This window comes from Meriones unguiculatus, chromosome 16 (genome assembly GCF_030254825.1).
Source record: "Meriones unguiculatus strain TT.TT164.6M chromosome 16, Bangor_MerUng_6.1, whole genome shotgun sequence".
Taxonomy (NCBI): domain Eukaryota; kingdom Metazoa; phylum Chordata; class Mammalia; order Rodentia; family Muridae; genus Meriones; species Meriones unguiculatus.
This window is the reverse complement of record NC_083363.1, coordinates 16,112,665-16,138,352: the sequence shown is the minus strand read 5'-3', so window position 1 is coordinate 16,138,352 and position 25,688 is coordinate 16,112,665. Positions and strand designations below refer to the sequence as shown.

Sequence of the window (25,688 nt, the reverse complement as noted above, 5' to 3'; positions counted from 1 at the left end):
AAGGGATAAGCCCAGAGTGAGGCTTACTGTGACACAGGTGAGGGTGATCGTGACCCTGGGACCAGTGGCCTTTCTTGGGAGGTCGCTAGCAAGTCCCTTATTCATACCATAGAACCAAACCCCTTTGGCAGGCCAGAACTTTCTTCATCTTGGCTACAATGCCAGGCCTGAACAGATGCTTCTCAAAGACTTCCATCCTGGTGGCTTTCCAAGCACCTGCTTCCTAATATCCCCCTGCTTGTTCTGAATGGGCTTACGGTTCCATCTGGGAGAAGGACGGTTATTTTTAAAACTATGCATTTGTGTAGTGAGTGTCCAGCGCTAGGTGGAATGCATGTGTTTGTTGGGGGCCCCGAGCTTCTTGACCAGGCTCCGCTGATAGAGAGGTGTTGGACAAGGGCCTTTGAAGGAGGTGGTCATTGTTTGTGGATAAGGTGTACTCCCCCTAGAAGCCATTCCCTCTGGATTGCATTTCAAAGTGGCTGGGAGATGTTTCTAAATCCAGTTTCAGGGCATTTGGTTGACTTGCGCCCAACAGGCTCCTTCCCGAGTGTTGCAGGCCTGTCTTTGCAGTGGTTTCTTTCCACCATCACGTTGTCCTCTTTCACTGCAGGTAGCTTCCCTGGCCTTCATTGGCATTAGAAATGGGTAGTTTTCACAGACACAAATTTTCAGAGAGTGAAGCGCCATCTTATTCTGTTATGTTTACATATACTGTTCCTGAGAGAGTTCTCCAGGCTACGACCTCAAATAGCTTGAGAACGCTTAGAAACTTCGTGTCTTTGCTGCATGGTTCTCGTGGAGAAAAACATGCTCTTAGCACAGGTTAGGGCATACCTTAAGCATGGGAAGTCAGTAACTGAAAACTTAGCAGCCCACCGAGGAAGTGTGGAAACAGAAAATGTGCCCCATGCATTGGGAAGCTATCAAGCGAGGTATTGGCTATGATAAAATGGATTATGGATTACAGGAAAATGGATTCGGTGGTGGACTTTGGTAGAGAGAGAGCGAGCAACTGGCTCTTCCTAATGTACTGCCCAAGCCACTGTAGGGTTTTCATTGGAGACTGTGTATTGATTTAAGGTGGCCACATTTCATGAGAATTTATTCATCTCAATTCAGTATAATTTAGGATATCTCAAAAGGGATAAATCTGTGTGCTTTGAACTTTTTTATTATTATTATTATTGATGTGTGTTTGCCTGCATGTCAGTATGTGCTCAGTATGTGTGCCTGGTGCCCAGAGGCCAGACGAGAGCATCGGATCATCTGAAACCAGAGTTAAAAATGGTTGTGGGCTACCATATGGGGGCCGGGACTTGAACCTGGGTCCTCTGCAAGAGCAGCCAGTGTTCTTAACCTCCGGGCCAAAGAGTTTGCCCTATTCCTCTTGACTTGTTAGAAAATGTTATTAGTGTTTTCCATACCAGCATTAAAACAGCCCAGGAGCTTTTCCCCTTGCTTTGTATCATTGGCCATGTAGCTGTACCTGGCATCTTGGCAGTCTTTGTCATCACAGTGCTTTTTCTTCTTCTTTTTTTTTTTATAGTCTGATGCCAACGCAAGTTACTTGAGAGCAGCCCGGGCGGGGCACCTGGAAAAGGCCCTTGACTACATCAAAAATGGAGTAGACATTAACATTTGCAACCAGGTCAGTTGCGCTTCGTAGTCGCTTGGTGTTTCCTAAGACGCTCCGATTCCTTGAAAGCGTTTGTTACCTATTAGCAAGATTGTTCCCGACTGGCCAGGAGGTTGGTTTTCGTTGTCATTACATTGCGTCAGCCCAGTGTTACCGTATTTGTCTCTGTCGAAGGGATGCCAGGGACTGCAGGAATATAGTGGCTGTTGGCTCCCACTACTTAGTAAATGATGGGCCGCCCTCCCCAGTTTTCATATTTTATTTCCGCCCCCCATTCCCAGGCTGCACACACAGGGGTAGGGTGTTATCTGAGGAGCCTGTGGGAGGCTGTGGACTGTGGAGAACACTGTTTTCACGTTGCTTTCTTTTCACTTCCCATCAGAACGGGTTGAATGCGCTCCATCTTGCTTCCAAAGAAGGCCACGTGGAAGTGGTCTCCGAGCTGCTACAGAGGGAAGCCAACGTCGACGCGGCCACAAAGGTCAGTGTCATGGGCTCAATGTTTTGGCTGCTACCTGCCTAGTTCTGTAAAGGGTCAACCCCCAGTAAGAAGGGTACCATTCTCATGCTGGTCATCAGCCCCATCACCTCTGCGTCACAGAGGCGCTGGGCAGGCTGTGAGCTCATATATCTTGCCTCTTGTTTCACAGAAAGGAAACACAGCCTTACACATCGCATCTTTGGCTGGGCAAGCGGAAGTGGTCAAGGTCTTGGTTACGAATGGAGCGAATGTCAACGCACAATCTCAGGTGAGCTCACACAGCTGTATTGCAAAGGACTTTGACCGTCATTTACCAATAAGACTTCTGGACTAAGAATTTGCTTGAATTATACGTCAGCCAAGGGCACATCACTTGCAAGTTTATGGGTTTTTTTCACATAGTTATTGGTGTTCATTGGGTTTCTACGTATCTTCATTTACAGTTCGTGTTTTGAGAGGTAGAATTTTCAACCACAGTCCACCTGTGAAAGGCTGTGGCTGGCAGTCACGCACAAAAGTGCAGCAGCTGTTTGAAATGGGGTCTTTTACACTGTTTATGATGCCATATGAACCTGAGGGTCCAGTCTCAGTGCTGCTAGTTTACATGGGAAATGAGGACACACGTAAGCAAGGAAAAGCTAGTGACTTTTCAGAGCACATGATACTTGATTGGTTGGACCCTGCTTAATCCCTCTTTACTAAGAAAGGCAGCCTTGTCGGGTCATGACAAAATACAGAACAAAACCAAAAACCCAGAAAGTCCCCAAACTTTAAAATGTTGAGGCTATTTCTGCTGAATATAAGTCCCCTTGTCATTTCTGTAGACACTCATATGAGGTCCTAGAAAGAGCACCATAGACTACCTACCATCTTAATCTTAGTCTTTGAATCTAACAGAACTAGCTCTTCTACTTTACTGGTTTCAAACAGCAGGTACTCATCGTCCAATCCTTGACATTCTTGCAGTTTCCATCAAAAGTCATGTAGCAAAGCAAGCATACTGTAAGACAGCAGCGTCAGACAGAGAACAGCCTCCTTTGCCCTGTTTCTTTTGCAGCATCTGTCCCTTGTCAGTGACTCCACTGGGCTGAAGGGCATTGATCCAGGATTGAGTGAAGTGGGGAAGGTGATGTTGGAGGATTTGGGGACCGCTGGTTATGTTGTGAGGATCAGATTTCCCAGCAGCCTTGGGATGAGAAGCCTGGGAAGAATTAGGTTGGGTTCCTGGTGGGTGTTTGATGTGAGAATAAACTGAAAATCAAAAGATTAAGTGACAAAAAAAATACGATCTGAGTGCTTGAGGGTCTCTTGCAAGATTCATGCTATGTAACATAGAAAGTAATGAGGAAGCGAAGGAGTCATCATTTTATTAGGAAAGATCAACTTTGTCACTTTTTCCCCCACAAAATCACATTTCATTTAGTCTTTTGGGATTAAGCCCAAAGCCCTGTATATGCCAGGCAAGTGCCGTGCTGATGGGCCACTGCCCCACCCTTTCATTTAGTCCTTTTTCATTTTGAAAAACAGCCTCATGATTATTGTTACCACTTGCTAGACAATTCATATGAGCTCACATTTACAAATCTGTCTTTGACCTTTGAGGAAAAGTCTCAACGCACTTGAAAAAACAAATTTATAGCCGGTCAGTGGAGGCACAAACCTTTAATCCCAGCACTCAGGGGCCAGAGGCAGGGGGATCTCTGTGAGTTCAAAGCCAGCCTGGTCTACAGAGCAAATTCCAGGACAGCGAGCACTACAGGAAGAAACTGTGCCTTGAAAAACAAACAAACAAAACCAAACAAATGTATTATACTCATTTAGACTTTTGTTATATTGTCTGTGAGAGTTTACTTTGAATAGTAATGCTTTTCCAGAAAGGAAGGATATAAAGTTAAAGTTCAGCAAATGTTAACTAGTCAACTATGAAAGGAAAAGAAAAATGTGTGCTTTAAGATTTTTTTTTAGCTATATTTATTTTTGTGGGGGGGGGTATGTGTGTGAGCTAGGGCACGCATGTGGAAGTCAGATGACAACGTGCAAAATCTGTTCTTTCCTACCGCCATGTGGGTTCCAGGGATCCAACTCAGGTCAGCAGGATTGACAGCAAGCACTTTTACCTGCTGAGCCATCTCAGTGGTCTGCATTATGCTTTCAAGCTGTTTTTTTTTCACCCCCAAGAAATATCACTATAATTTTTGTCTGCTGAAAGTAGCTAGCAGAAAGCAGTGAGCTGTGAGGTAACAGGGGAAGTTTTTACTCTGTTTCTAATTGGAACATCTCCTTCAAATCTTGCACACATTCCTGATTATGTCCAAGGGCCGCCACAGCTATAAACCTGCCCGCACTAAGTGGAAGAGCTGTGGTTGAGATGAATGAAGCCCAAATCCGTTCTAATTTGAATTTATACATGTTCCACACTGATGAGGCGGTGAGAGAGAATGCGGCCTGTGAGCTCCCTCTCTTGCAGCTGTGCTCAGGGATGCCCAGTCTCACATTGCACAGCACAGCACTTGTCCTCCCTCTGAAAACCTGTCCCCGTGTGCCTCCTGAGCTGTACCATGCTGTGACTTGAAGGAGCAGTGGGGTGACCGCGCTAGGGAACCAGAATTTTGTTTGACAGTTCCCTGTAGCAGGGACTTTGCAAAGACCACAGGGAAACAAGGGCATGAAAGAAGATTAAATTCAAGCTGAAACTGTGGCTCAGTGAGCAGAGTGCACTCTTAGCATGCATGGAGCATCCCTGGGCTCCATGATGGCGTCACACAAACTGTGCACGGCGGTTCGTGGTTTCTAATCCCAGCATTTGGGAAGTGGAGGCAGAAGGATCAGAACTTCAAGGTCATCTTTGGCTACAGAGCAAGCACAAGACCAGACTACCTAAGCCTCCTTCTTTAAAACAAACAAACAAACAAAACGTTTCTTTAAACAGATTTTATTCATGTACTAACACAAGAACCATGGAAATATTCACATTCAAAAAAGACAGGCCAGGAACATAGCAACATAGCCGTAATCTCAGTACTTGAGAGACTGAGCAGGCGGATTCTAGATTGAGGAGGAAGAGGGGAAGGGAGGGAGGGTGGTAGGTCTCTAAGTGAAAGTTCAGCTTTAAACTGTTTCTCAAGATGTAAGAAATAGCTAAATGACCGCTTCCACCCTCATGGTGGAAGGAGAGGGCTTGACTCTCACAAGTTATCCTCTGATCCTGACAATGTGCGTGCACACACAACAATACCAATACCGATAGTAATGTAATAATAACAATAACCACATCTTTCTTTGAACTCTTTAAAATGAAATAATTGAGAATTCCTTCCCCCTCCATCAATCTTAATAAAAATGACAGCCCAGTATTGGAATCCTTGTCTTGTGCATTTGGACACTATAACTACAAGTATAGGCCTGTTTGTTTGTTTGTTTGTTTGTTTTTTGTTTTTGTTTTTTTCTTTAACTCTATTTTGGTTATGAGCCTAGCTTTTCCTGGCTGAGATCTCTCTCCCACCCTAGGTTTTTACTTTAAATGAGTTTTGGTCGTTGCCTTGATCTCATGTCTTAACAGTTACTTACTCTTCCTTGATTGGCTTTACATTCCCATAACCTCTTTGCTCTACCTTAGAAAAAAAATTTGACTGGGGAGAAGGCTCAGCGGGAAAAGAGTTGGGATTCTCAGCACTCCCATAAAAGCCCAGTGGGCATGACAGTCTACCTGGAACCCCAGCACATAGGACGGGTAGCATTGAATGCCCAGAGCAAGCTGGCTAACTAGAGTAGCCTAGCCATACACACACACACACACACACACACACACACACACACACACACACCATTGGCTAACCTATAAAGAACTCATTCCTTTTTAACTCCGTGGTATTTTGTACTCAGTACGACACTACTGCATAGTTCTAACCACTCCAGACAAAGAAACTGCACAGTAAAATTGTTGGCTTTCCTCTTCTCTCTCATCCTCGTCTGCCTCCAGAGGAATAGCTGACTGTGCTTGTCTGGGCAGGCTCTGTCTCCGGTAGTATTTTGGCTATGGTTATATTTTGAATGAACAGGTTTTCTTACTTGTGCTAACAAAGGCAAAATACCTCAAGTCAGACATATTCTTGGATAGCCTTGAGGGTTTCTGTACCCCACATCCAGATGTCCCCAGCATTAAAGGAGACAGAGTCTCACAGTCAGACAGGTAGCTGTCTGGTCTAAATGACCCCTGACTTTTGACCTTTAATCTGACTTTCACAGAACTTAGTGTCATACAGGATTCATCGAAATACTTTACAGTATGTAATAGCTGGCCACAATGTATAGAAACTTTCCATCAGGGAAAGGAATATTCCTCACATACGGGGTATTTTTTTTTTCTTTCACTTCACCAGGTTTGGTGTGAGGGAGAATGCTTTCATGCTCTCTGCAAAATTGTTAGTCTGCAGATTTGCTTGCGTATAATAGCCCCAGTGTAAACACTAAGGGCAGAAGGTTTTGGAGATAAAAGAGAAAATCAGACTTTAAATAGCACAGTGACTGCTCCTTAAGTAACTTGTCCCCTGGGGACTTACATCTATTGTTGACACAGAGAAGAAAATGTAAATTGAGCTCCAGTATGTTCTTGTTTTTACCAGGTTTGTTTTGAACTTTTTCTAATTTTGAAACAAATATGAAAATGGAGAAGGAAATCTGGCCATCCCCTGAGTCTAAGTGTCTTTTCACCAACAAGTGTGGTAGCTGTAGGCTACCCCATGGTGATACAGTGAATTATGGGAAGTGCCATATGTCTCTAGGCTTCAATCTAGTGGCACAATTTTTAGTCAGTCTCTTCAAAAGATATTTATAAGTTCATTATTAATTTTTATATAAATATATTGTTATATATGCTAATATTATATATTATTACATATGACAATATATCAATATATAACATATTATGATATAATATATAACAATATACAATAATTATGATTTATATATTAAAATGTAAAATTATAATATATATGAATTGAAGATATTTGAATTAAAGGAGCAAAAATGAACTTCAGCATAAGAAATTTCCAAAGACTTTATTGGCTTTGTATTGGGGCTGAGAGCAGAAGGCTAACGAGGAGACAGAAAGTTCTGGAAAATAAACAATTAAAGTGGAGGGCAGAGAACCCTGCCAGAGCCCAAAAGTAAAGAGCCTTTTGATTCCATCCCTTGAGGTTGGGAAGGGGGACTGGTGAGGACACAGTGCAGGAGAGAAGATTAAAAGGCACCAGTCTACACCATCATTAGGAAGGAAGGGACAGGCCCATCTCTTTCAGTGTCCAGCCAACATAAGTCCTACCTACAGAGCAGGGAAGAGAAATTCATCAAGACAAGATAAACAAGACATTGTCAGCTGAAGGAGAAATGGATGAGTGCTATTGACCATCACTAAGGCAAACTAAAATGTGTATATCAAATGCTCACTTTAAAATCAGAAGGTACATTGGGTGGTATAGTGAAGTTTTCATTATACCACAATGTCGTACATGAAAAAAACAGAAGTTTAGCTGAGCTCATGGTTGCTAGAGTATTGTTTAGGGACATTGAAACTAGGCAAAGCTTCATGCCAGACCACATGTGACTGAACCCAGCTGCTCACCTCAAGGTGGCTATAAAGCAGAAGGAAATGAGAAAGAGGCGAAGGAACCCCTTCTGATGACCTGCTTCCTCTCACCAGCCCCTACCCCAAGACTTCCCACCACCTCCCAAGAACGCCATCAAAACAAATCTCTAGAGTTCATCAGTTGATTACATTAGAGCTCTTACGATCCAATCACTTCTCAGAACCCTCCAAACATTTAAATAGGAACCAAGTCTTCCACCATAACCCCTGAGGGGACATTTGATATTAAAACTGTAACATTCTTGAGAGAGAGAGACAAAGAGAGAGAGAAGCACAAAAACATTTTATCAGCATGGATAGCAAAAAGAGCATTAAGACCCTTAGGGCTACATACTGTGTGATCTCATTTATATGAAATGTCCAAAGTAAACATAGCCATAGAAACAGAACAGAGGTGGACGGTTGCCAAGGTTACAGAAAAAGGCAGATGCTAGTACCAACAGGTGCAGGATGAGGGCTTAGTGGGGCTGCTATTGTCCCAGTTCTGTGAGTACACAGTCCCCACTAAACTGTATAAGAATGAGCTTTATACAATAAGAATCAAGTGTCAATAAGCAAGTATTTTTAGGAATCAAAAAGCGAACAGGAATGTGACTTTTGAAAGAGGCCAGTTCCTCAGGTACTAGTGCCAGAAAGGCAAGCCCACAACAAAAGAGGTAGCCAGGCACAGTGGGATGGCGTGTACGTGACCCTAACACCCACGAGGTAGAAAATGGGTAGTTCAAGGCTAGCCTCATCTATTTAGTAGATTCTACGCCAACCTAGGGTACGTGAGACCTTGTCTCCAAAAAAAGGAAGTGGGACAGCTGTGGTAGGAAGCAGTTATACTCAGCCATGCTATTTTGCATATGAGCTTTCCTTTCTTTGATCTGTGAAATCACATCTGGCATGTATTTGAAGTAATTTGAGGTTAAAATAATTTCCTTCCCAAGCTGGAACTGTTTGAAATGCCTACTTTTATAGGAAAATAGTACATCTTTATTTGCAAGAGATGATTGATGCTTGGAAGATAACAGCTGAATGCATTCTCTTCTGTATCCTTGTAGCAGCTAGTAAAATATTTTATTCATGGTAGTACCGCAACACGGTTGATGATATATGTATATGCTTGTTTGCCTACGGTGCGTAAATTGCTATAAGGGTTTTTTTTAAGACTACTGACTATGAATACTCTATATCCTTGTGTGATGAGCAGTCTAATTATGATTATGATCATGAATCACATTTAAATCATGAGCATGGTATAGGCTGCCGCGTTCCGTTCTCTGATGACTGTGAATGCTTACAATGAAGAGAGGATTCTAGAAGTCATTTTACGTGAGCACTGCTTGGAACAAACGTGCTCAGTACCAGCTTGGCAAAGCGGCCCACACGGTTCTTGCTTCTTCTTTTGCAGAATGGCTTCACGCCGTTGTACATGGCGGCCCAGGAGAACCACCTGGAGGTCGTCAGGTTTCTTCTGGACAATGGTGCCAGCCAGAGCCTGGCCACAGAGGTGAGCACTCTCCATTCTTCCATAGTTGCGTTCATGTGGTCAAAGGGCTTTTGGTGAGCCTAGAGCTGAGAACTTTCTCACTAGGATTTCAATGGCTGCTGAGTGCTTAACGTGTTAGCTCTTTTGTGAGATGCCCTAGAAACTCTATTTTTAATCTTTAAGAATTCTCTCATCGCACAGATATTCTTTATCTGCTCAAGTGCCCGCTCTACCCTATGATTAAGCTACCATTTTAATTTTTAACATGTCTTATTAATAATAATTTTTGTTTCTTAATAATCTTGCCTCCAAGGAAACCATTGTTTTGAAATATCATTTTAATGAATATTAACTGTAAATGTGTAGGTTTTTTTTTTCAGATTAGTGTTAGGCTAATTACAATAATTGAATGAATATACATATATATAAAGTTAACTAATTATATTTAATACTTTATATTTCCAAATAAAACTATTACACATGTTTAGCTACCAAATAACAGCAGTATTTGTGTGGGGGTGGGGAGACTATCTTCTACAGTCTTGAATAGAAGAATTACTTTAAAAAAAGAAAAGGTGATTTAAGCCTTTGGTACCGTCTTAGGAAATGTAGGTTTTTAGTCTGTCTGCGGGCACTGTCATCACTGATTAAGCATGTCACTCAATCTCTTTCTAGTAGTGAAGAACTGATACTTGCACATTCTTCATTTTTAATTCAATGATGAATGCTAGGGGATAGTGTCTAGCTCACCACAAAGCCACCACTCTGGCCAGGAGGCCGGTGTGGCTGCTAAGGGGGACATGAGGAAATGATAAGAGACTAGATATTTCCTTACCCAGCTTTTGAGATCATTCCTTCCTGAAAAACCAGCAAAAAAAAATGACGAAACAGTTCCTACAGAAAGACAGACAATGACCAATGGGACGTGAACTCTAATCAGGTGAAGAAGAAAACCCAGTCTTTAGACCTTGAGTTTAAAGAGGAAAACATTGTGGGGAGGACACCAGAATTTTATTAGTACTGAATATTAAATGATATTTAATTATTTGTTTATTATATTTTATTATTAAATATAAATATTAATAAATTATTTTGTTGTTGACACTGAGAAAGAGTGCAACCCTTGTGCTGAGCAGCCGGGGGCCTTCCCAAAAGTTAATGCTTATGTCATCTTCTGGCAAGACTGTATGCTACAGATACATTAGAGAAGATTTAAAAATAGTATGCGGGACTGTTGGTGTAATTAATATTAACAGTTTCCAAAAACTGAACCGTGCCTAAATATGTCCTGATGGAGCAGCCAGCGGTAAATATCGGTATGCCTATCTGACAGTGCGCTACCCAGCATTATTGAAAACGAGCAATACCACACATCCTGAAAGAGCAATACGCCCAACGCACCTTTTTACCGCTGCCTCACTCCTCACTTTATACCCTTCCATGCTGTTGGGCATTTCATCCTGAGAATGAATAGAGCTATCTGAGGATATCCCTAAGTCCAGTTAAGACATGGTTACTGGGAACTGAAGAGGTGGCTGACGGTTCAATGCCCCGGCCGCTGTGGGTGACTCACAAATATCTCTGACTCCAGTTTCAAAGGATCGGATGCTCTATGCTGGCCTATCTGGGCTCTGCATGCACAACATTTCATTCTATCTATGTGCAAACAAAGCAGGCAATACACATAAAGTAAATATATCTTAAAAAATAAGGAAGTAGTAAGTATTTTATTTTACTAATTTAACTTTGTCTTAGTTTTGTTTTGTTCTCCTTTCTGCCATGAAGACCATAGCCGAAAGCAAACTAGGGAGGAAACGGTTTGTTTCCCTGCACAGGTTATAAGTCCATCATGGAGAAAGTCAGGGCAGGAACTTGAAGATCAGAGTGGAATCAAAGGCCACAGAGAAAAGCTGATAACTGGCTTGCTCCCCAGGGCTTGCTCAGCTAGCTTGCTTATACAACCCATCCGCCTGCAAGAGGCTGGGCCCTCCCACATCAACCACTAATCAAGAAAATACTCCAAACAGACCAAATAGACCAAAACCAGAGCTGCTGAGTTTAGCAATTAACAACTCAAGAGTGGGGGTCACTGGGTCCGTCACTGGCTTCTGCTACAAGCATGTTCTAATTGGTGCTAATCCGATTATCTGCTGTGTGTTTCTAATGCAAAGTATTTCCTGATGCATGGGCTCTAACACTTTACAGTTTGCACTAGTGAAGACAGAGATGTTCATTATGACTCAAACAGACCTAGGCTGTCAATCCTACTCTTATCCTGCTTCAGGTTTTTTGTGGTTTTTTTTTGTTTTGTTTTGTTTTGTTTTGTTTTGTTTTTAAGTGAGGTGCAGAGTTGACTCTTCAGAGGGTTTTTCTGTTATCTCTCTAGAGAGAATGCATGGGTCATTCATCAGACCTTTGTACCGATGAGCACACTTGGATGTTTATCTTTATGAAAATGAATGTTGGAGGCCACTCACGTGTATAAGAAGCAATCTTTTTGAATTATGTTATGATGCAGTCTATACTTCGCATGCAGAAGGGGGAAGCTGTGATTCCATCTTGCTCACCTCCTGCTTCTATCCTGCCTCACTGAAAACGATAGAAGTGTCCTTTTCTTTCTTATTCTCTTGGATAGTAGAGTTGAGAGAAACAGGTAGCCAGGTCCTATAGAAAAGTGCGTAGGTGGGAACTGAATACAGAGAGGAGGGAGAGGTCATCTCAGGAATGGAGGTACCTAGTAGGAAATGCTGCACACACCCACAGTTAGCGGGGAAACTCATGGATGGTATCCATATAGGAACAAACTGAGCAGAATCGTCCCTTACAGGCTTTGTCTGATAGTTCCCACATTCTTGAATATGAATGTGGTGGTTTGTATTCAGTCCAGCAAGGATGGAGGAGGCATTTATCAATTTCCCAGCAAAGGAGTGAATGATGGAAGTCTTTGGAGTACCAACAAGCCCTTAGCATTCATATGCATAGTTCCCTCGTCTGCCCCACTGATGCTTTATTGACATATTTGTGCCAGAGGACTACAGAAATAACGGCAACCACAGTAAAAATGATGGGAAATGGGGAACATCATCTCTTTCCCTAGTAAAAGTCATTTTTAGTGATCCTTCCGGTATACAGAGATGAAATCATGCTAGAAGTGCCACGTGAGCCAGGGTTTTGTCCAGTGTGTGTGAACACACTCCAGTCAGCAGCACTACTCCATGATTTACTGAACCTCCGTGGAACCTGTGACTGTCTCCTCTTTGTGGTGTTCCAAGGGTAGACACAAGTGTGCAGAATGTTCGTGAAGATGCAGATAGAGTCAGACATTCCATTTCACTGAACTCCTGGAAGCGGAGGCCCCCTCAGCTCAGCAGTGGGGAACAGTGGGACATATTGGGTAAAAAGCCAAAGTGCCATACAGAAGGATTAAGGCCTGTGGGGATCTGCTGCATGGTGTGGTGATTGTAGTTAGAGCATGTTGGGTAGATCAGAGTGGCTGGCAGAACACATTTCTAAAGCTCTCACCATATCTTAGTCATTTGACACTGAGCGTGGTGGCACATACCTTTAATCCCAGCACTCAGGAGGCAGAGGCAGGCAGATCTCTGTGAATTTGAGGCCAGCCTGGTCTACAAAGCAAGTCCAGGACAGCCAGGGCTATTACACAGAGAGAGCCAGTCTCAAATAGCAAAAACAAAAACAACAAAAAGGCATTTGAGGTGATATGTATGCTTACTAACTTAAATTCATTATTCCACTGTATTCATAAATTATAGCATCATATTGTCCCTATAAATACATGCAGTTATGATAACAAATTATTAAAGTCAGGTACTGCATGATGGCTGCTTATTTCCTCTCACTGGCTAAAGAAGCCAAGAGCTATCCCATAGACCTTTCTTGAAGTGGTAATGGCCATGTTCTACTCATCTCTTTCCTCCAAACATAGACTAGTTTGTTATGAATACTTACCCCATCTTTAAAGGATCAATGAGAAAGTTTACAACTCATTTAAAAATCTCCTTGGAAAACTCTGCCTAGATTTAACTTAGATACTGTCTCGTAAAGATAGTTTTATATATACTGACATTTGGACATCATCTCAATTTTTTTTTCAATTCATCTATGATTAATAGCCTTTGAGGAAAAAAACCAAAAACCAAAAATTTCTTGTTTTTTGAGTACATATACATGTGTAATTATAGTATGCTTATGTGCTTTTAAATCTGCTGTCAGCATCGAAAACCCTAAACAATAACTTGGCCATCCCATTGCCTCATGATTTGATAAGAAAGTACCCCCTTGACCAAGCTCGACCCCTTCTTCTGTTTGCAGGACGGCTTCACGCCATTGGCTGTAGCTCTGCAACAAGGTCATGACCAAGTTGTGTCACTCCTGCTCGAAAATGACACGAAGGGAAAAGTGCGTCTCCCAGCCCTCCACATCGCAGCCCGGAAAGACGACACGAAGGCGGCGGCCCTGCTCCTGCAAAATGACAACAACGCCGACGTGGAGTCCAAGGTAGGCCCCAAGCATCCCAGCCTTTCCCGCCCCTGCCTTAGGTCAGGCGGGCAACCTTCAGGGACACCCCGGCTCCCTCCCGGCAGGCTTGTGCCAAAAATAGGACTTCAGTAAAAGGAATGAGAGCGTGTGTCTATGCCAGCCAATGCAGTCACTCCCTGCCTCGACCTGAGAAGCCAGAGAATGCTGTCCATGTCGCCTTATGCATGCCAACAGGGAGGTCACCTCCAAAGAAAAAGGACTTCCACGCACTTACAGTCTCCTTCCTTTCCATATCACAAAAAGGAATGTACTGAACAGCGCAGCTCAAGCATCCAGGCCAAGTTACAAAAACGCTAGCGATAGTGAGCGCGAACTTTCAAGGGTTTGACCTCTACGGCAGTAGGCAGCGCTGCCGGGGGCAGTGGAGCTGTGGAAAGCATGCCGCAGAGAAAGAGCCACAGCCGAAGACTCCTATTGTCTTGCTTAGAAGTCTGTGTGGGGGCAATGGGGCAACGGAGCAGGTCTCTGTGTAGCCAGCCGTCCTTTGTGGAGTCTAGCTTTCTCCCTGCACCCGATTCCCTTTCCATCCTAGCTTTCATCTTCATCCCGTAGCCGTCATGAGCTTCCGCGGTCCATGTCACCGAGTGAACTAACCGTTCATTTTTTCCTCCTCTTTGCCTCCCAATGTGTTAACCTAGATGGTGGTGAATAGAGCAACTGAGGTATATATATGTATCTGTCTCCTTTTTTTTTTTTTTTTTTTTTTGGTTTTGGGTTTTTATTTTCCCCCTTTGTATAACCGAGATCTGCTTCATCGCTTTCCATTTCCTAGGTTTGCTGCCTCATCCCCTCCCCCTCCTTCTCTGCTTTGCCTTTTGTAGGCTAGAATCCTGCTTCCCCCACCCCACCCCCCGACCCCTGAAGGAGCATGTGCCAGAGCAGGCAGCAGGTTGATTTGCCAGGGCTTTCTGCAGCTGAACTCGGCATTGGGAAGGAAGGTTTAGGAATCCTCGGGATGCCTCTGGGTGTTAAGACGAAGGCTCTCTGATGCTTCCGATGCTTATCGGCTTACCTGAAGCTGCAGACACCCCTGTCGCTCCACTCCTCCGGGACTCCAGTTAGGGTTCTGCATGACTTACCCTCCGTGGTGTCAGCAACAGGAGAGTTACTCAGAATGGTGTGATCTGACCCACCTTCCATGAGAGGCAGCGATGGCTAGCATGGCTAAGAAGCTTGCTAACAAGCTACACATGCATCACCTCTTCCAAGGTTACGATTTTGGGGGTGGAGGGGCTAGTGGATCACTGCATGTTTGGCATTTTTTAAAGAAGTAAAATGACCACGGTAGAAGAGCATCCATGAGACTATGTCGCTGACTAGACAGGTTCATGAAAAGATGAGGGTCTTCATTCTTGAAGAAAAACATGATTTCCTTGATATAAAAATCACTCCTGGTGGGGGGGAGAGGACTAGAAAGATGGCTCAGAGGTTAAGAGCAGTGGCTGTATATCCAAAGGTCCTGAGTTCAACTCCCAGCAACCACATGGTGGCTCATAAGCGTCTATAATGAGATCTGGTGCCCTCTTCTGGCATGCAGCCACACACGCAGGCAGAATACTGTTTAAATAATGAATAAATAAATAGAATATTTTTTAAGAAATCACCTGGATGGTATAATAGCTCTGCCCACCCACACATTGCCTTAGTCCTTAAGACTGACGTTTACTGTTGGTGCATCTGAGTTATATGTTGTATAAACTAACTGAATTTGTTTCCGGGAGTTTCTATGGCCATTTCTCTCACTTGCCTAAAACAGTGTCAGTAAATAAAGCCAGACAGCTGTGAATGTGAGGGGTTCTGAGATGTCGGCTTCCACACAGTTCTGCTAGTGGACTCCTTACACTGATCATTCTCCATCCCTGCGTTTCCCCCAGCTCTCCCTCTGCCTGTGAGCGCGGGCTTTCTTAGAAACCCTGTGAACCACTGGGCCTGACCAAAGCCTAGCACAGAGTGGAATGTGGACCCCAGCCTATTTTGCTCCCTCATTTTTATGTTTATTTGAGCATAGGAGGAGCCAGAAAGGAGTCGACTGACCATTTGTTGGCTTCTCTTCGCAGAGTGGCTTCACCCCGCTCCACATAGCTGCTCACTATGGGAATATTAACGTGGCCACGTTGCTGTTGAACCGAGCGGCTGCTGTGGACTTCACCGCACGGGTGAGTACACGGCAAAGCATGACATCTGCAGAGCATCTCAAATGACCTTGACGTCTCACTTCCCAGGATCAAGAATAGGCTGGGGTATGGCCTTCCAGTCACCGAGAGATCAAATTTGTCACCTTATGTCTTGTTATTACATAGGTGTGCTTGATAGTTGAAGGGGAAATTAAACAAAGATTGGGAGTGTAGGTCATGCAATGCATCGCCAATAATAAGCTCTTACAGAGAAAAACACATGTAAGTAATTGTGATTCCCACAGCTCAGAACTACAGGCAGTTTTCCATGTGAAATAACCTAGAAGTGTTAGAAATTGTTCGGGTACATGGGTCTGGGAGGGGTTCCCAAGGCCCCACTCCTGGTCCTTACTGAGAGACTATTGGCAGTTGATGGTGACTTGGGGAAGGAGAGTCATTTTTCTCTGAGATTGTAGCCACAGTAGGATTATCTATGTTCCAAGCCCATGTGTAAGGTAGCATTAATTTGACTGAATGGAGTATCTTTAAAGGGAGGATTAAGTTGGTGGAGGGATGTATTGGAGGGACCAGAATAAAGTTGGAGAAGGAACCCAGAGGGTGATGACGATCATAATACATTGTACATACATGTAAGAAATTCTCTGTGTGCTCTAAGTTTATTTGCAAGATGAATTAATTGAAATTACGAAAAGAAACATGATGATATAAGATCTAAAAATATAATGATATAAGAAATAATAAAGTGATATCAACTCACTATGGAGTGACAGAAATTTGAGGCCAGAGCAACGCCACATAGCACCTCACATCTGAACATCACCACAACATTCGAAGCATTATCTTCACAGCAAGCTCGTCTTCTAGAAAAATGGGGTGAGGTGGAAGGGGGTGCAAGGCTAGTGCCAGCTGTGTAGCAGTGAAAGCAAAATTATCTTTGAAAGAGCTGGTAGGTGGGCAGTGCCACATTTTGTCTCAAGAAGAAAGGCTTAACTCATCCCTGTTGAACAGGTGAGGCAGGCTTAGCCCTGAACCTCGAGCTAGCAGTTAGAAGACGCAGACTCAAAGAACTAAGTCACTTATTTCATCTCCCTAATCTAATGTAAGGCAGTTAGCAAGCTTCTTATGGTTCATTAGTTCTAGGAAAAAAAAAATTGATGAGTACTCAGGAGGCACCAACGTAGATTTCCACTGTGGCCATCCATTTACTGAAAAGCTTTGTTGATTTGAGTGGCTGGAGAGAGTTACTGCTTCCCACCTGGAGTTCTGCTAGTGCCCCTGTTTGGATCTGAGGCCTTCTGTGACTTTCAGAGGGACAAGTTCAGAGAGCTTCTGTAAGCCAGCGTTCACACTGGAGTCCAGATGCATAATTCTTCTGGGTCCATTTGTATAATTCACACCACAGTCAATACCTCCCTAAGACATATCTTCTAACTGGGACGTTTGGAAAAATCCATGTCCCGATGGCTTTGAAGCTGGCCTCTGCTGTCTTTGAGAAATTGTCTGTTGCTGCTAAAAATAAATTTAGATTTGAGGGGATGCTTAAGCAAAGGAAGAGAGGATGAGAGCATTGTCACACTCCTATAGGCAACTCGAGTGTATCCATTTCCCTCCCAACAATGACTGCGCTCGTCATGACCGATGATCCTTTATTGATTATAGATGGATGAAAACCTCAGACCTGCATGTTAAGCTCAACAAGCATCACCAGAAAGTGATGTAAAGCAATTATGTGTGTGTTGGTTTAAGATGTACCACACTTGCTGCTTTTTTCTAGACCCAAAACTCATCCTCGCCAGCCTGTCCCAACTGATGAGGCCTCCTGACACCACATGGCAAAGGCTGTAGTGCAGTTGGGTTAAATACCATGTATAGGAGCCCTGAACTCTAGTTTACTCCCAGCAGCCTCTGCTTCTCTTTGTGGGCGGTGATGGGTGACTGGCTTTGGGGTGTCTGAGAAGACTCTTTAGAAAGAGCTTACCCATCTTACATTCCAAATCCCTAGTGACTTCCTCATCAGCGTTTGTACCAGGGTAGTACAGCGGTCGCTCCGTGCCTAAACTCAGAGGCATTATTCAGTCACGGTTCCCTCCAGAACAAAGCAGAACAATGAAGGGAAGATACTTGGTTTTATTTGCTTAAGACCTGCCCGCAAATTATTACCATAAATCACAGGCTGAGAGCCAGGTGTGGATGGTGGCGTAGAAGATATTTAGGGGTAAAATACCAAACAGCAGAAGCACCCTTTGTCTTTAGGGAGGGGGTTCTGGGTTCCACGTTCCTAGCGCAAGTGGATATGATGGAGGGTTGAGCTGTTGAGGATTTAGGCTGGTGGCTGGTGGCAGTGCCGTAGGCTGGGGAAGGACACAGAGAGTGGATTATAACTAGTAAAGAGCCTGACGTAGAAGCCAGGATAGTGCCACAGGTGTAGATGTTTCTGAAACAGACGAGGGGCAGAAACGAACCAGTGTGGACCAAGGAGAGGCACATGTACACCCTGGGAGCAGTTCTGACAACGGGAGGGCAGGACAGTCCATGTTCCATCACCACACTTTGCAGACTTCTACCAGTTCTGATTCACGCTGTGACTCTGCCCTGTATTTACCAACTAGCCCAGCTGACACCTTCAATACTTCTTTTCGTACTATCCACGCAGCTAACCCACCCCATTCCCAGGTCCCCCACAGAACTGCTGAATGCTGTTATGCGGTGTCAGCCTTCTACCGCCTGAACTGAGTCAGCTATGACAGCTTTGACGCCCTCTAAATTGATGACCTTTGCTCTCATAGCAAATTCTTCCTCTCTTAGGGAAGAGAATGTAACTGAGACACCCCCAGAGGCCCTACTGATTGCCATTCCAGGAAGGAGCACTTACACGCAGGGGTGATGAAAGGCCGAATCGCATTAAGTGGGTGCTTGTCAAGCCCCTCCTGTTGACTGAAGGAGATTTGAAGGTCCTGGTATTTAGTATTTCCTAGTCTGACCCCTGAAAGGCTTAGAAATTTGCTCTAGAAGATTCCAGGTTGTTTACAAATTAAAGCAGGCAGAGAAGATCCAGAAGCATGGAATAGAAAAGGAAAGTGTCGCCAGCTGTCTGCAATGAACTGGGGAATAAAATGTTTGAACCTTTAATATATGTGGACATGTATACATGGCATGTGGATATATAAACGCATAGATACTTTTGCTTTACACATTATACAAATTCAACTCTTTGACAATTTCATACATGTATGCATACATACGCATATATAATACATTGCAAATACTGGCAGAAAACGTCGGTATACAACATCTGTGATATGCTGAATTGGAGTTCTGTTCATAAATAGCAGCATTGGTATAGTGGCGTCGTGTGATACATTGACTTTTCATTATTTTGATGGCCCTTGAAGCTCAGACAAGCTGTCTACCTCATGTCTGGGCTGCCAGAGACATTCATGAATGTGGCTAATTTTAATTTAAACTGAATTTAAAATGTGTATCATTTGAGCTAAGCATGATGCCATACATACTCAGTAGGTAAAGCCAGGTCTCTACAAGACCAGTGTGATCTACATAAGCAGTTCCAGGCTAGTTGGTGCTACATCGTAAGAACGTTTCTTAACATTTCTTGTCCTACTTCTCAAGAACATTCTAAGCGATCAACGCTTACCTATGCCAAGAGGCTTGCGTAGCACCTGGCACCGATAGGTAACACTTTGGGGCTGTCAGAGAAGATGAAAACAAAGCCTAGCTTTGTTCTCACCCCCACATCACAGGCCTGCCTTCCCTCCAGTGGCCACAGTGACTTCTGAATGTCACCTGCCTTAGGCTCCCTGCCCTATAGGCTTCCACCCTTCACTAGTCTTTGGGCATCCTGTGAACTCTGTTTCGTCCACTTTGCTGTCTCTATTGTGCAGCCTCTACCGTGCTGTGCTTTAGAGGCCACTGCTGCCCGTCGCTTCTTTCTGCTTCCCAGACATCTTTCCACAGTGGCCTCTGTGCTGTGGACTTTGCACGATCTTCATCCTCTCAGCCTTCCAGGGCAGACCTCACTACGCACAGTGAGTGGGCCTCCTCGTATCTACGGCTCTTTGAAGATAAAAAGCCATTTGTTTCAGAAAACCATTCCTCACTGTTCTGAAAACAAGAAGGCAGGATGTTTGTGTGTGTGGCCAGAGAGCCCTTTGTCTCCCTGCCATGACCAGGCACCCTTGGCATACCAGCATACCAATGGAGTCACCGGAAGGTTCTGAAGCATTCCATTCAACCAGAGGGCTGGCTTTAAGTGTGAACAACGTTAAGAAGCCTCCCTGTTTCCTTCCTTCCTTCTCAGGTAGAATTTATGGTAACTGTGATTTTAAAGCTATCATTAATTAAGCATGTGCTAAATTCCTGCTTCTACATTAGGTTTTTATACTTAATAGCTCAAAAATATGTGATAACTGAAATGTAATAAAATACACTAACGGCTCCCTCCCGTACTCTGCTACACGCACATAAGATTTTTAATTCCTCAAGGTCAAATCTGTGTCTTCTTGCACATCTCGGAGCCTGTGTTGCCCACAGAGTTGATATCCCAGTATCTGTCCTAGGGAGAGACTGAGTATAAACTTACAAAATTCAAAGAGGAATGATGACATCACTTCGGGGCTTCCTTACCCATTACATACGGGCAGATCTTGTTCTCAGGCCTGATTCTTCCCCAGCGCACCAAACTCCCTTTGCTTCAGCCTGTAACACGTTTAGACTTATAAGCTTCTCCCTAGCTGCACTGAAGGAGCAGGGTTACCATGAGAGTCAGCAAGATTCCCCAAGACCTTTGCCCAACTCAAGTGCTGAATGTCAGGTGCTGAAGGACAGGAGCTCTGAGCATCTATGACTCACGTGTAGATGGTCTGGGGAGACAGGACTGCCAAGCCACAGGGATTCACAGGGTGTTGGTATCAGAACCTCAGACTTGGGATATGAGGGCACAGTCTAGGCAACTTCCAGGTGTGTGGACAGACTTCAGCATGCCCCAATTATAAGTTTGGCTGAAGGCCTGGAGAGAAAGATAAGTGGTTAAGAGCACTGGCTGCTCCTGGAGAGGACCTGGGTTCGATTTCCAGCATGCCCACAGAGGATCACAACGGTCTGTAACTCCAGTTCCAGGTGATCCATGGCACCAGGCCTGCATGGGATGCACATATATGTGCACAGGCAAAATACGCATACACATAAAACAAATCCTTGAAAAGAGAGAGAGAGAGAGAGAGAGAGAGAGAGAGAGAGAGAGAGCGTGTATGCTGAAGCCCTAATGGCTGTTTTAGGGATACAGAACTAAGCAGACTAGACTCTGGTTTGTGGCACAGAATCTTTCCATGCACAGGTTTAAAATGTGTCTCCCTCAAAACACATTTCATTTATAAAATCAACTAAAAGGAAGTAAAAAAGCCACCTATAACTTCTGTTTATTTGCATGTTTTTCCTTATAGACACACCTGTTCTTAAAACAGGTTTATCTCCAAATGTAGGCTCTAACATATCAAAGACTTAAAAGAAAATATTAAATGAAAACGAGGATTTGAGAATGTTGGTAGAAAAGTATGACTTATAGGAACATTGTCACCCCGCAAAGCCCCCACATTCACCATGTGGTCTTATTAACATTTCTGTCTCGGAAGGGACAAGGTAAGAGAGTTTTTGCAAGATTGTGTAGACTGCTCTTACAACTTGCACGACATCTCAACCTTTCTCTGAATTCTGCCTTCTCGGAGACTCTCCTGCATGTTTTCTTTTAAGAAATACACTTGTCTTAGATCTACTTTCACACTTGGGCTGCCCTGCTCTCTTTCTGTGTGGTGTGGGATCTATCTGTTCCTCGCCCAAGGAGGTGAGTTTCATAGTAGCAGGCAGTATGAAGCCAAGAGAGGAAACCCACCAGACCTCCGCAGACTGCCCTTCACTTTGGTCACTGACGCAGTCTGGGTTGGGTCCCTTCAACACCTGGCCTTTTTTACTTTTGGCGACGAGCGTTCACAATGTATTCCAGGCTGCCCTCAAACTTGTGATTCTCCTGCCCCAGCTTCCCAAGAGTTGAATCAGTGACGTGTACCACCTCTTCCCGGCCTGACCTGGATTGGGTTTATTCTGTTTTATTTGGAGACAGGGTCCCACTGTGTACTTCGGGCTGGCCTCAAGCCACAGATATCTGCCTATCTCTGTCTCCCGAGTGCTAGGCTTGAAGGCATACCCCACCATACCCAGCACTTTAGTTTTTTTGTTTTTTTTTTTTTTTAAGCAACCAGTAGAGAGCTGACCACGAAACACAGGCCCTTCCTCACTGCCCAGCCCTCTTCTCTGACAGCGATGGAGGTGGCTTTGGCCTTCCCTTCCTTCTTTCACCACAGAGCACAAAGTTCCATGACAAAGCAGACCACACTGAGGTCCCACTGCTAGTTTCCCACAGTGCCTTGCGGCTTACCCTTCATGCTCTTGCCAGTGGCAGCATTGTCATGCACACAGTGGGTTCACTGAGAGTTCATAGGCCATGGCGACATGATGACAGTGGAAGAAAATCCATCTTGCTTGAGACATCAGACAGGAGCTCCTGACCTCTTTGTGGTGCTCACTGTCACTGTCATCAGGAGAGAACGTGTTTGCCCTAAGACAGGCTTCCCTCAAGAGCATGGCTCGTGTCCAGTAGGCAGCACTGTGGCTGAAGCACTTCTCGTGATCAGAAATGTCACTTCCAGAATGTAATTGGGTACAGCTTGCTGTGGTTTAGGTCAGCACACAGTCAGCCTTTAAGACGTGAGTAAGGGCACTGGTTGCTCTTGCAGAGGACTGGAGTTTGGTTCCCAGTACCTAAGTAAGGCAGCTCAGGACCCAAGTACCAGGGGATCTGATGTTCCTTTTTGGCCTCCTTGGCACCCACATATACAGAGATACAAACATGGTAAAAAATAAATAAATAAAATAAAATAAATTTTTGAATAAAAAAGAAGTCTGTCATATGTCATAGCTTGGGGAAGGAAGAACTCCAGTTATGAACAACAACAAAAATGGGGGCTGGACAGATGGCTCATTGGCTAAGAGCACTCCCTGCTCTTCCAAAGGTCCCAGGTTCAACTCCCAGCACCCATATGGGAGCCCACAATGGTCTGTAACTCCAGTTCCAGGTGGTCTGATGCCCTCACACCAATACACATAAAATAAAATTTAATAAAAGGAGAGAGACTGATCTGCTTAAAAATTTTTTGGTAGAAACTGCAAGGTACCTGTTCCTCTCCCAGCCTCCCCTAGTCATCAATCCACGCGCCAAGAGTGTTTCTCGATGACCTGAATAAATCCTATTTTGAAATCCTGCAAATCAAAATTCTATTAAGGATGGAGTCAGTAGAGCTTAGCTTTCCTCATTTGCACTTTAAAAAAAATCCTTTTCTCTAGCTTTAGAGTTTTCCTTCCCACCAGTTAGCTCAAGGAACTGCGCTGTGCTGCCATGACCTGGCCTGACCTCCTGCTGAACACTGCAGCACATTTTCCACACTGCCTGTCCTCAGATATGACTTTCGGGTTATGACTCATCTCCCTGCCCCTCCTCTACTATGGGCACCTCCATAGAAATGGTAGTTTGAGGATTGTAGAATGGCAGAGAAGCCAATGTCACGGGGTAAGTGCCTCTGGGCACATGTATGCTCCCACTTTGAAGCAAGAGAGTCGGTGAAGACGCGTTTAGGAAGGAGACCCGTGTGGATTTGCGTGGTTGGAAAGCCAGGTGATGTGACATTTCCCTAGAAACACAGTTTTTGCAGTCAGCCATGATATGGAAGAGCTCTGAGGTGGAGCATGTGTTAACATGTGCAGTCTGAGGCACAGTACCAAAAAAGCATCCAAACCGAAAGGAGAAAAGCAACCCAGGCTGCAGCTCATACACAGGTGTGAACGATGCTGCAGAAGAAAGATGGGGCAAATTAGGGCAGTGGCATCCAGGCTGAGGGCACTGGTCTGGGGCCTGCAGACAGAAGGGCATCGTTACTGGTCCAGCTGGAGAAGCTAAGATAGAAGTGTTCCTTGAATATTGTGAGGTGTGTGGAAAAGAAACCAGGCTTGGTTGGGAGCTCTTGCCATCCCCAGTCTGTGAATGTAGCTTTTATTCTCCTGTTTCAATTGTTGTCTGGGAGGCTTACTGCCTCCTTCTGCTAACCTAGGCCTAGTTCTGGAAGCTTCTAGCCTATGTACAATCTAGCCTAGGGCCAGAGTGTTTTCATCCTCTGAGACTTACTGCTTAATAAGCTCACCCATTCTTGCTCTTTCTGAGCTCTGTACTAGCTGGTTCAACTCAGCTGTCCTAGCTCAAACTCCTCTGCCAGCTAACTTACTCAATCTGGCTTTTCTCTTGGCCTCTAAATTGCTCTGCTTGCCTCAGACTATCTGTAGCAATCTTTTCTAATCTTCTGGTTCCTTCCTATTCTCTGGCTCATTTGGTCTTCACTTGAGTTCTCTCTACAACCTATCTCTCTATTACTGTTCCAGTAAAAACTGCTTCTTTACTCTCTCATTGCCCCTTAAGTAGCTACGAGATAGGTTCTTACTAGCTTATAAGCTCAGTAAGAGCAAGAAAGGGAAGAAAGGCTGAGCTTATCAAGCAGTAAGTCTGAGAGGCTGAAAACATTCTAGGCCTAGGTTAGATTGTACGGAGGCTAAAAGCTTCCAGGACTAGGCCTAGGCTACCACAGAGAAGCAATAAGAGACAACAATTAAAACAAGATAATAGAGTTCCTTTTACACTGGTCACCTATGGAAAAGGGTTGTGGGTGATGCATAGCCAACCCTGGGTTCTGTGATCTACTGAGAATTATCGTCTCCTGAATCCTCCTAGAACCTCTCAGGGGAAAAGGGAGCATCATTCTCCTTGGAAGCTTTGCAACTGATAGAGGACTTTTGTTCACTGTTATCATATATGATACATAACAATAGGCTTCATTATGGCATTTCCATACATATATAATGTACTTTGAACTTTTGCACCCCAGGGCATTTTGGGTTGTCACAGTGCTTCTCGGCATGTGATGAGAAAGGTCCTGGGTGGCTCAGGGTCTGTGCGTAAGGAGGGTCCCCTTCAAAGCACACATGCAGTAGTCCAGTGTCCTCCGACACAACTGCCCAGCAGGACCACATCCCAAGAGGAGGGAAGCCGAGGAAGGGTGTATACAGACCAGCGGTTCTCAACCTGTGTGTCTCAGCCATCAGGAACCACGTCATCTTAGGAACCCCGGATGTAAACTTATTTTCATTTTTGCCTCATAACTGTAATTTTGCTACTTGGTGGTATCTCGGCTCCTTAGACCATCGGACGTGTGTTTTCCAATGGTCACTTCCCGCAGGTTGAGAATCGCTGCTCTAGGAGTCGGCGCTCGCTGTGAGATTGCACCAAACAGCCCCTGACAGCCTCTTAGTTCTCACTACAGAAACTTTGCAAAGAGGTGGGAGAAACTCATGCAGAATTCCAAACTACTTAGGCTTCTCCATTGTTGAAGAGCAGATGCAGGAGTGAGCACCCCACACAGTAATCCACTTACACCTCTGAGGGAGCCCGTGAGTAATGACAGTGACTTCCGGTTTACACTAAGAAGCCGGAAAGTAACTGTGCAAGTTGGCCCTGAAGTAGTTTGGAATAAGAAACAGTAAAATTGGGGACGGGGAAGACAGCTCAGCCAGGAAGGTGTCCTGCCCCTGGAGAAGATGATGGAGGAACAGGAGGCTCTCAGGGGCCCAAGAGCCAACCAGCCAGC

General features: G+C 44.4%; 1 protein-coding gene across 25 annotated transcripts in view; it reads left to right on the top strand.

Moving 5' to 3' along the window:
- The window catches only part of Ank3 (ankyrin 3), a 571,679-nt gene that overhangs the window by 372,405 nt on the left and 173,586 nt on the right, over positions 1-25,688 (top strand). For 15 of the 25 annotated variants that reach the window (XM_060369399.1, XM_060369391.1, XM_060369387.1 and 12 more), the window contains 7 exons: positions 1,550-1,651; positions 2,022-2,120; positions 2,290-2,388; positions 9,161-9,259; positions 13,571-13,756; positions 14,437-14,460; positions 15,856-15,954. In XM_060369399.1, the coding sequence (XP_060225382.1) occupies positions 1,550-1,651; positions 2,022-2,120; positions 2,290-2,388; positions 9,161-9,259; positions 13,571-13,756; positions 14,437-14,460; positions 15,856-15,954 (708 nt within the window). The remainder of the gene's footprint in view (positions 1-1,549; positions 1,652-2,021; positions 2,121-2,289; positions 2,389-9,160; positions 9,260-13,570; positions 13,757-14,436; positions 14,461-15,855; positions 15,955-25,688) is intronic. The other 10 variants (XM_060369385.1, XM_060369384.1, XM_060369394.1 and 7 more) reach the window with 1 other exon arrangement.